Here is a 12,157-nt window from a genome sequence, read left to right on the forward strand (position 1 = left end):
AAGGGAATGACAGGGAAGGAAAATACAAAAAAGAAAAATCTTTATAATATACACTGAGTCCTATTTAAGATAATAAAACTTTTGTGCATGAATATAAAATACTAAATACAGGAAATGTTAACAAATCTTATTTCCAAATTGTCAATGCAAAACCAACTTACATTTTAGGTTTCATAACACCCAGTTACCCCTTACCAAAATTTAAAACATCTCTGACTTTGAAGTCTCATACATTTCAATGAGGCAAAAAATTAAAACTTTATGCCACAGACATAAATCCAGTCTTTAAATGTGATCTCATAAACCAAGAGTTTAAATAGAATGGAGACATTGTGTCATGAAACCAATGACATGGTTTTTTGACTGAAATATTTCAAAGTTGTTTCTTTTTTCATTTTCAGCATTCACAGACTACAAAGAAAAGAAAATATGCAAATAAATCTCATAACACAATACTCATACATTCCAAGTAATATTTACCATCTCAAGTCCTCAATTAAGATCTAGCTTTCAGATGCGATTCAATCTAATTTCTGATATTATGACAGTATTGAAAGAAATTAAATGATTTCAAAAACTGGCTTGATCATGTTTCAAAGAATGAAACATTTTTCTACCAGCTAAGTTGGAATGAGAAAAAATATATTATGGAGGGACTCTGTTCCTGATTTTCAGTAGTCCACGGTGGCTAGCTTCATCATTACGAACGATTACATATTTCCAAATCCAGACATTTAACTTAGGTCCTAGTATAAGAGTTGAATTTACCTCATTATACAAAAATAAATGATTTTTTCTCTCAGGGTGAGAATAGTGACTATTTGAGTGTAGGATTATAAGTTGGAGGTAAATATCCATCCCTCAAAATCAAAAAATAAAAATTCCAAGATTAAGATTTTAAAAGACCTGAAAGGTTGCATTTTAAAACAGTTGCCCTAAAAGTGTGAACATTTTTTTTTTCTCAGTTTGTTTTTAAAATGATGGCCCTAAATTAAAAAATAAAAACTAAGTAACACCACTATGTGTCTTATCACATTAGAAAACTGCACCATTTAAAATTTGTGGAAAATGAAAACTTGTTTCGACAAGAGGGTTTTTGTTTTAATAGTCATCAATGGTATTCTCAAAAAACACGTTTCGAACATCCAGAATGGATGCTAATTCCAAAATGTGCTTCTGGAGATGAGGATTCTCCACTGTTTCATCCCTTGGCAGTTGTGGATATGATTCTGGATAATTTCGTGTTTCCTGGTAGACAAAGAAGAGAAAAGTCAAGTTTTGCGGTCTAATGAAAGAAAATTTTACACATTGATACAGTGTCAAGGAGTAATATAATATGTATTTTCTCTTTTATATTGGAATGAATCATTGTTAATATATTTGTTGAATATTGAATTGCTGATATTTAACCATTTTGACCTCTAAAAATGACAATTTCAGATGGTTCAACATAATATATTCATTTAGTGAGTTATTCCACAAATGTTTACTGAGGCCTGTTGTTGCCAGACACTATGCTCTGTATCATGTGGAAGCCATATAATTCATGCTACTGGGGGGAAAATCCTAACACATATAGAATTTCAACAAGTATACGTTAAATAAAAAGATATTGCTTTGGAAATTAAAATGAGGCCGGGGCGGCTGGGTGCGGTGGCTCACGCCTGTAATCCCAGCACTTTGGGAGGCCAAAGCGGGAAGATCACGAGGTCAGGAGTTCGAGACCAGCCTGGCCAACATGCTGAAAACCCATCTCTACTAAAATACAAAAATTAGCCAGGCATGGTGGTGGGCACCTATAATCTCAGCTACTCAGGAAGCTGAGGCAGGAGAATTGCTTGAACCCGGGAGGCAGAGGTTGCAGTGAGCTGAGATCACGCCATTGTACTCCAGCCCAGGCTTTTTGCCATGTTGGCCAGGCTGGTCTCGAACTCCTGACCTCATGTGATCTGCCTGCCTCAGCCTCTCAAAGTGTTGGGATTACAGGCGTGAGCCACAGCACCCAGCCTAGAAATTCTTCAGTGGGTAGGTTCTATAAACTATAATCCTGCCATACATTTAAAATTTCCTGAAGAAGTTGCTATTTTATATACATCTCATGCAACAGTTCATATATGCAAACGTTAACTTCTCTCTCTCTGCCTGTAGGACTCACTTATTACACATTACAAAAACAAAATTTTTTAGATAAAATCTCACTGTGTTGCCCAGGCTGGCTTACTGCAGCCTTGCAGTGAGCTCAAGCAATCATCCCACCTCAGCCTCCCAAGAAGCTGGCACTACAGGTGTGCACAACCATGCCCAGCTAATTTTTTTATTTTTTGTAGAGATAGGGTCTTGCCATGTTGGCCATGCTGGTCTCGAACTCCTAAGCTCAACCAATCTATGTGCCGTGAAGCCCAGGTGGCTTCAAGGAAGAAATAATACATATCTAAACAAACTCTTTAAGAAATAGAAGAGAATGAAGAACATATCAACTCAATTTATGAGGTTAACACTATCCTGATAACAAAACCACATGAAGACATTATGATAAAATAAAAAAAATTCATAAAACAGATATAAAAATCCATAATGAAATATTAGCAAATTGAACCCAGCAATGCAAAAAGGACAATATATGACCACAAAATGGGTTTAATAGCTATGCAAGGTTGGTTTAACATTTTTTTTTTTTTTTTTTTTTGAGATGGAGTTTCACTCTTGTTGCCCAGGCTGGAGTGCAATGGCACAATCTTGGCTCACCACAGCTTCCACCTCCTGGGTTCAAGTGATTCTCCTGCCTCAGCCTCCCAAGTAGCTGGGATTACAGGCCTGCACCACCACGCCTGGCTAATTTTTGTATTTTTAGTAGAGACGGAGTTTCTCCATGTTGGTCAGGCTGGTCTCAAACTCCCAACCTCAGGTGATGTGCCCACCTCAGCCTCCCAAAGTGCTGGGATTACAGGCATGAGCCACTGTGCCTGGCCAATTTAACATTAAAAGATCAATTAATGTTATTCACTCCATTAACAGAATATATTAGATCAGTAGATGCAGAAACAAGTTTTTGGCAATCATCCATACCCATTCCTGATATAAACTCTTAGTAAATTAGGAATGGAAGGGAGCTCAGTCAATCTGAGAAAGGGTATCTATGAATAACCAACAATTTACATAATAATTTATGGTAAAAGACTAAACACTTTTACCCTAAAATCAGAAAGAAGGCAAGAATGTCCATTTTCACTACTTTTATTCAACATTTTACTATAAGACCTAGCCCTGATATAAAGCATTAATAACAATAAAAGCCATCTAGATTGGAAAAAAACAAGTAAAGCTGTTTTTTTTTTTTTTTTTGAGACGGAGTCTCGCTCTGTCGCCCAGGCTGGAGTGCAGTGGCCGGATCTCAGCTCACTGCAAGCTCCGCCTCCCGGGTTTTACGCCATTCTCCTGCCTCAGCCTCCCGAGTAGCTGGGACTACAAGCGCCTGCCACCTCGCCCGGCTAGTTTTTTATATTTTTTAGTAGAGACGTGGTTTCACCGTGTTAGCCAGGATGGTCTCGATCTCCTGACCTTGTGATCCGCCCATCTCGGCCTCCCAAAGTGCTGGGATTACAGGCTTGAGCCACCGCGCCCGGCCAGCTGTTTTTTAAGGATGGATGACATGATCCTGTATATAGAAAATATTAAGGAACATATAAAAAAGCTAAAAGAACTAACAAGTAAATTTAGCAAGACTGCAGAACACAAGGTCAACTGATTTTTTTTTTTTTTTTTTGAGAAAGGATTTCTCATTCTTTCACCCAGGCTGGAGAGCAGTGGCACAATCATGGTTCAGGGTAGCCTTGACTTCCCGGGCTCAAGTGATCCTGTTACCTCAGCCTCCCAGGTAGCTGGGGCTATGGGCATATGCCACCACACCCGAGTAATTTTTTGTAGAGACGGGGTTTCACCATGTTGCCTAGCTGGTCTCCAACTCCTGGGATCAAGTGATCTCCCTGACTCAGCTTCCCAAAGTGCTGGCATTAAAGGAGTGAGCCAGCGTACGCAGCCACAAGGCCGATGTTTTACAAGTGCATTTCTATGTATTAGCAACAAGCAACTGAAAAATGAAATAAAAATAATTCTTTTTTTTTTTTGAGATGGAGTTTCACTCTGCCGCCCGGGCTGGAGTGCAGTGGTGCAATCTCGGCTCACTATGACCTCCGCCTCCCAGGTTCAAGCGATTATCTTGCCTCAGCCTCCCAAGTAGCTGGGACTACAGGCATAAGCCACCATATCTGGCTAATTTATTTATTTATTTATTTTTTGTATTTTTAGTACAGATGAGGTTTCACCATGTTGGCCAGGCTGGTCTCCAACTCCTGACCTTGTGATCTGCCCGCCTCTGCCTCCCAAAGTGCTGGGATTACAGGTGTGAGGTACCACGCCTGGCCAAATAATTTTTTTTTTTTTTTTTTGAGGCGGAGTCTGGCTCTGTCGCCCGGACTGGAGTGCAGTGGCCGGATCTCAGCTCACTGCAAGCTCCGCCTCCTGGGTTTACGCCATTCTCCTGCCTCAGCCTCCCGAGTAGCTGGGACTACAGGCGCCCGCCACCTCGCCCGGCTAGTTTTTGTATTTTCAGTAGAGACGGAGTTTCACCGTGTTAGCCAGGATGGTCTCGATCTCCTGACCTCGTGATCCGCCCGTCTCGGCCTCCCAAAGTGCTGGGATTACAGGCTTGAGCCACCGCACCCAGCCTTTTCTTTTTTTTTTTTAAGATGGAGTCTCACTCTGGTTGCCCAGGCTGGAGTGCAATGGCATGATCTCGGCTCACTGCCACCTCCGCCTCCTGGGATCGAGTGATTCTGCCTGCCTTAGCCTACCGAGTAGCTGGGATTACAAGCGCCCACCACCACACCTGGCTAATTTTTGTATTTTTAGTAGAGATGGGGTTTTGCCATGTTGGCCAGGCTGGTCTTTAACTCCTGACCTCAGGTGACCTCCCACCTCGGCCTCCCAAAGTGCTGGGATTACAGGTATAAGCCATCACTCCCAGCCAAACAATTCAATATTTAAAGCGTACTGGAACATAAAATACTTTGGAATTATAAGACACATGCAAGACCTGTATGATAAAAACTACAACATCCCGGTGAAAGAAACTAAAGATATAAGTAAATGAGGATATATACCGTTATTATTGACTGGAAGATTCAACACTATTAAAACAGTAATTCCCCACAGTTGAATTATAGATTTTTAATACAATTCTAAGCAAAATGTGACGTGGATGCTAAAATTCATATAGAAGTACAAAGGACCTAAAACAACCCAAACACTTAAAACTCTTTTGGGGAAAAGGACTCTCCCTCTTAGATGTTAAGACTTTTTTAAAGCTACAATAGTAAAGACAATAGTGTATTTGATACAAATTCTGCAGATTAATGGAAGATAATTTAGAGTTCAAAATATCCCTATACATATATGCTTAATTGATTTTCAACAAAGTTACCAAAGTAATTCAATGGGAAAAGAAAAATCTTTTCAACATATGGTACTAGAACAACTGCACATGCATATTAAAAAACTTTAACCTTTATCTCACACTGTAAACAAAAATTAACTCAAAATAAACCATAGACCTACATGTGAAAGCTAAAACTATAGAATTCCTATAGGAGAAGGCCAGGCGTGGTGGCTCACAACTGTAATCCCAGCACTTTGGGAGGCCAAGGCAGAGGGATCACTTGAGGTCAGGAATTCGAGATCAGCCTGGCCAACATGGTGAAAACCCCTTTCTACCAAAAATAACCAAAAAATGAGCTGGGTGTGGTGGTGGGCGTCTGTGATCCCAGCTACTCTGGAGGCTGAGGAAGGAGAATCACTTGAATACAGGAGGCGGAGGTTGCAGTGAGCCAAGATTATGCCATTGCACTCCAGCCTGAGTGACAGATTGAGACTCAGTCTCAAAAAAAAAAGAACAAAAAAAGAAAATCTCTGTAACTTTAGGTAAGGATTTCTGGGATAATATACAAAAACACAAATCAGAAAAGAAAAAACTCAGATTTTTCATTGTAGCTTCAATTTGCATTCAACTAAACTTTTAATTTTGATGAAATTTTATTATTTTTAAAAATTTTGATGAAATTTTAAACACCACTACATATCCATCAGAATGGTCAGATTTAAAAGTCTGACAACAATGTTGGCAAGAATGAAAAGCAACCTTCAAAGCTACTGGTGGGAATATAACTATGGTACAACCACTTTGAGAAAAGGTCTAGCAGTTTCTAAACTAAACACATACCCATAATATGACCAAAAAAATTCAAAACAAATGTCTGTGCAAAGACTTGTACAAGCTGGCTGGGCAAGGTGGTTCACGCCTGTAATCCCAGCACTTTGGGAGGCCGAGGTGGGCAGATCACAAGGTCAGAAGATCGAAACCATCCTGGCTAACACAGTGAAACCCCGTCTCTAATAAAAATACAAAAAAAATTAGTTGGGCATGGTGGCGGGCGCCTGTGGTCCCAGCTACTTGGGAGGCTGAGGCAGGAAAATGGCGTGAACCCGGGAGGCGGAGCTTGCAGTGAGCTGAGATTGCACCACTGCACTCCAGCCTGGGCGACAGAGCGAGACTCTGTCTCAAAACAAAACAAAACAAAACAAAAACTTGTACAATCCTTATTATTTATAATAAAAAGCAGTTTTATTTCTATTAGCTAACTATTTATTTATTTAAGACAGGGACTCCCTCTGTCGCCCATGCTGGAATGCAGTGGTGTGATCATAATTCACTGTAACTTTGAACTCCTGGGGCTCAAGTGATCCTCCAGCCTTGGCCTCCTGAAGTGTTCAGATTACAGGCATGAGCCACCATGCTCTGGCCTGTAATAGCCAACACTGTAAAACTGCCATGTGTTCATCAGGGGGAGAATGCCTAAACTGTGGTATGTTCAGACAATGGAATACTACCCAGTAACAAAAAGGAATGATCTATCGATATCTGAAACAACAGGGATGAATCTCAAGAACAATGCACATGCTTAGTTACAGAAGGTTTACACAAGAGTCTATACTGTGTGGTTCAAGTTCACGAACAGGTGCAAGTAATCTTGAGTGAAAACAATCAAAAGGTGACAGCCTCTGGGGTAATGGGTACTGGACTGAATAAAAAGGAGTACAGAAGTAACAATTTGGAATGATGCTATCTTGTATAAATTGATAAAGGTTTAGGTTACACAGGTATATTTCCCTCAAAACTCACTTAATGGTATACCTTAATTTTGTGCATTTCACTGTGTGTAAACTTTACAGAAAAAAGAATTAGGTGAGTTACAGTGGCTCATGCCTATTACCCCACTTTGGGAGGCCAAGGTGGGAGGATTGCTTGAGGCCAAAAGTTTGAGACCATCCTAGGCAATGCAGCAAAACCCGTCTCCACAAAAAAATTTAAAAATTAGCTGGGCATGGTGGTGCACAGTACTCAAGTGGTCCCAGCTACTCAGGAGGCTAGAAGCAGGAGGACTGCTTGAGCCCAGGAGACTGAGGCTGCAGTAAGCTACAACTGCATCACTGTACTCCAAACTGCATGACAGAGAGACTCTGTCCCAAATTAAAAAAAAAAAAAAATTGTAGTTGGGCAGTGACAATGTGCCTATAGTTCCAGCTATGTGTGATGCTGAGGCGGGAGGACAGCTTGAATCCAGAAGTTCAAGATCAGCCTAGGAAACATGGGAAGATCTCATCTCATTAAAAAAAAAAAAAGTAAACATATTATATATATGCATGATGAAGTGTTTGTGGGTGATGTCCACAATCTACTTCAAAATGCATTAAAAAATAAGATGGGGCTGGGCGTGGTGGTTCATCCCTGTAATCCCAGAACTTTGGGAGGTTGAGGCAGTTGGATCACCTGAGGCCAGGAGTTCAAGACCAGCCTGGCCAATATGGTGAAACTTCATCTCTACTAAAAATACAAAATTTAGCTGGGCATGGTGGCATGCACCTGTAATCCCAGCTACTCAGGAGGCTGAGGCAGGAGAATTGCTTGAACCTGGGAGGCAGAGGTTGCAGTGAACAGAGATCACGTCATTGTACTCCCAGGCAACAGGGTAAGATTCCGTCTCAAAAAAAAAAAAAAAAAAAAAAAAAAAAAAAAAAAAAAACTCTGATGAATGGTAAGACAAATCCATAAATGGAAAAATACGTCAGAACTCAAATATAGCTGACTCCTGAACAATGCAGGGGTTAGGGATGCTGAGCCCCCTAATAGAGTTAAAAATCCATGTATAACTTTCAACTCCCTGAAATTTAACTACTTATAGCCTACCACTAATTGGAAATCTTATAGATAACATAAACAGTCAATTAACAAATACTTTGTATGTTATATTTATTATATACTGTTTCTTCTTTTTCTTTTCTTTTTCTTTTTTTTTTTTTTTGAGACAGAGTCTTGCTCTGTCACCTAGGCTGGAGTGCAGTCGCGCGATCTTGGCTCACTGCAACCTCCACCTCCCAGGTTCAAGCGATTCTCATGTCTCAGCTTCCTGAGTAGCTGGGATTACAGGCGCATACCACCACACCTGGCTAGTTTTTGTATTTTTAGTAGAGATGGGGTTTCACCATGTTGGCCAGGCTGGTCTTGAACTTCTGACCTCAGGTGATGTACCCACCTCAGCCTCCCATAGTGCTGGGATTACAGGCATGAACCACGACACCCAGCCTATATACTGTATTATTACAATACAACAGTTAGCTAGAGAAAAGAATTTTTTTCCCCCCGAGACAGAGTTTTGCTTTTGTTACCCAGGCCGGAGTACAATGGCGCAATCTTGGCTCACTGCAACCTCTGCCTCCCAGATTCAAGCAATTCTCCTGCCTCAGCCTCCTGAGCAGCTGGGATTACAGGCACTTGCCACCATGCTTGGCTAGTTTTTGTATTTTCAGTAGAGACGGGGTTTCACCATATTGACCAGGCTGGTCTTGAACTCCTGACCTTGTGATCTGCCCACCTCAGTCCCCCAAAGTGCTGAGATTACAGGTGTGAGTCACTGCACCGGGCTGAGAAAAGAAAATGTTATTAAGAAAATTGGCCAGGGCTGGGCATGGTGGTTCACACCTGTAATCCTAGCACTTTGGGAGGCTGAGGCGGGAGGATCACCTGAGGTCAGGAGTTCAAGATCAGCCTGGCCAACATGGTGAAATCCCGCCTCTACTAAAAATACAAAAATTAGCCAGGAGTGGTGGAACATGCCTGTAATCCCAGCTATTTGGGATGCTGAGGCAGAATAATCTCTTGCACCCCAGAGGTGCAGGTTGCAGTGAGCCGAGATTATGCCACTGCGCTCCAGCCTGGGCAACAGAACGAGACTCTGTCTCAAAAAAAAAAGAAAATCATAAGAAAGAGAAATATATTTACTATTCATTAAATGGATTACCATAAAGGCCTTCATCCTCATTGCCTTCACATTCAGTAGGCTGTGGAGGAGGAGGTGGGGTTGGTCTTGCTGTCTCAGGGGTGGCAGAGAGAGGAGAGGTGGAGGAGATGGAAGGGGAGGCAGAAGAGACAGGCAACTGGGTGTAATTTTATGCAGATATGTCATAATTTGTGTCTGACATTTTTGCTTTTTCATTTCTCTAGAGTGTTTCTATATGGCATCAATCCTCCCACTATTTGCTTTCATTTCAGTGTCCGTTATCATAGAAGCATCCATGTCATGGAAGTCAAAAGCCCAGTCCTGAATAACCTAAACCCTTCTCCTGGGTTGTCTAACATCCATTTGTTTTCTGCCACTGCTTCTTCTATGTCTCCTTCCTGGCGCTGGTTCAGAAACATTCATGTCCACCCCACGTCATCTTCGGTTAATTCTTCTGGTGCGGTGTCTATTAGCTCTTGAACTTCTCCAAGATCTGTATCTCAAAACCCTTCACTCCCCACCCTTTTGCCACATCCACAATCTCTTTCATGATTTCCTTGATTGTCACAAATCCTCTGAAGTCATGCACAACATTAGGACACAGTTTTCTCCAGCAGTCATTGTTTCAGGCTTGATGGTTTTCAAGGCTTTTTCTATACTAATGATGGCATTTCCAATGGTGGAATCCTTTTAGGCTTTCAAGATGTTCTCTCCATTAGGGTTTCTCTTCTGTAGTTTTGATAATACATAGAGTACTCTGTGCAATGAACCTTAAAGGTCCTTATAACCCCCTGATCTAGAGGCTGACATTGTGTTTGGGGGCAAGTAGGCCACTTTGACACCTTCAGTATAGAATTAATGGGGTTCTGGATAGCCAGGGCATTATTGAATATCAAAAAAACTTTAAAAGGTAGTCCCTTACTGGCAAGGTACTTCCTGATTTCAGGGACACAGCATCAACAAAATCAATCTGAAAAAAAAGTTCCTGTTGTCCAGACCTTCTTGTTGTACTGGCAGCTGGTGTTTATCTTTTCTATCGAGGTGCATTAGCAGCTTTATAGATAAGGACTGTCCTGATCATAAACCCAAGTGCATTTGCACAAAATAACAGAGTTGTCTATCCCTTCCTGTTTAAATCCTGGTGTTCACTTATTTTCCTTACTAAAAAACGTCCTCTGTGGCAGTTTTTTTTTTTTTTCTCCAGAAAAGCTATTTTCTTCTGCACTAAAAACCTGTTCAGGCAGGTATCCTTTCTCCTCAGTGGCACCCCCAGGTGCCACTTATCTGCTGCCTCTTGGTTGGCAGAAGCTGCTTCTTGTGTTACCTTAACATTTTTAAAGACAAAGCTCTTTCAAAAATTATCAAATCATTTTTTGCCAGAATTTCCTTCTCCAGCTTTGGATCTTTCACTTTCCTTTTGCTTTTTCTCAAATCATAATATATAAGTATGTCTTTTTTTTTGGTGGCGGGGGGGATGGAATCTTGCTGTGTCACTCAGGCTAGAGTACAGTGGTGTGATCTCAGCTCACTGCAACCTCTGCCTTCTAGGTTCAAGCAATTCTCCTGTCTCAGCCTCCTGAGTAGCTGGGACTACATACAGACTCATGCCATGATGCCCAGCTAATTTCTGTATTTTTAGTAGAGATGGGGGTTTCATCATATTGGTCAGGCTGGTCTTGAATTCTTGACCTCAGGTGATCCACCCACCTCGGCCTTCCAAAGTGCTGGGATTACAGGCATGAGCCACCGTGCCCGGCCTGTAAGTATGTCTTATAGCAACCTTACACCTACATAAATGCTATTTTCATTATGAGATAAAAAGGTATTTCACGCCGGGCACGGTGGCTCAAGCCTGTAATCCCAGCACTTTGGGAGGCCGAGACAGGTGGATCACGAGGTCAGGCGATCGAGACCATCCTGACTAACATGGTGAAACCCCATCTCTACTAAAAAATACAAAAAACTAGCCGGGTGAGGTGGCAGGCGCCTGTAGTCCCAGCTACTCGGGAGGCTGAGCCAGGAGAATGGCGTGAACCCGGGAGGTGGAGCTTGCAGTGAGCTGAGATCCGGCCACTGCACTCCAGCCTGCGTGACAGAGCGAGACTCCGTCTCAGAAAAAAAAAAAAAAGGTATTTCACAAAAAGTGCAAGGTTTTCATGCCTGCTGACGTAGCTACAGTGATGGCGTCACAAATTTTCTTTTTTTACAACACTCCTTACTGGATTAATTTATCTTGAAATGGCAGGCAACCACAATGGCAAACCTTGATCTACGGTACGTATCAAGCTATTCAACTTTTTCTTGTAATGTCATGACTTTTCTTCGCTTCTTGGGAGCACTTGAAGCATCACTTCACATGAGTCCCATGGTGTTATGTAAGGTTTACTACAGTACTGGACTAAACACAATAAAAAATATGTGATAGCTGGGCGCGGTGGCTCAAGCCTGTAATCCCAGCACTTTGGGAGGCCGAGACAGGCGGATCACGAGGTCAGGAGATCGAGACCATCCTGGCTAACACGGTGAAACCTCGTCTCTACTAAAAACTACAAAAAACTAGCCGGGTGAGGTGGCGGCGCCTGTAGTCCCAGCTACCCGGGAGGCTGAGGCAGGAGAATGGCATGAACCCGGGAGGCGGAGCTTGCAGTGAGCTGAGATCCTGGCCACAGCACTCCAGCCTGGGTGACAGAGCGAGATTCCGTCTCAAAAAAAAAAAAAAAAAAAAAAAAATGTGAGAACCGGTAGAGATCATTTTTTATTACAATACA

At 41.9% G+C, this 12,157-nt stretch overlaps 1 protein-coding gene across 3 annotated transcripts in view; it reads right to left on the bottom strand.

Annotated features, from left to right (window-relative positions):
- Positions 1-394: 394 nt before the first annotated feature.
- Positions 395-12,157, bottom strand: part of SCAI (suppressor of cancer cell invasion) — a 194,716-nt gene continuing 182,953 nt past the window's right edge. For all 3 annotated transcript variants that reach the window (XM_030919428.1, XM_030919427.1, XM_030919429.1), the window contains one exon: positions 395-1,248. In XM_030919428.1, the coding sequence (XP_030775288.1) occupies positions 1,102-1,248 (147 nt within the window). In that variant the 3' untranslated portion in view covers positions 395-1,101. The remainder of the gene's footprint in view (positions 1,249-12,157) is intronic.

The sequence above is a fragment of the Rhinopithecus roxellana genome, chromosome 16, assembly GCF_007565055.1.
Source record: "Rhinopithecus roxellana isolate Shanxi Qingling chromosome 16, ASM756505v1, whole genome shotgun sequence".
In the NCBI taxonomy this organism is placed as follows: Eukaryota; Metazoa; Chordata; class Mammalia; order Primates; family Cercopithecidae; genus Rhinopithecus; species Rhinopithecus roxellana.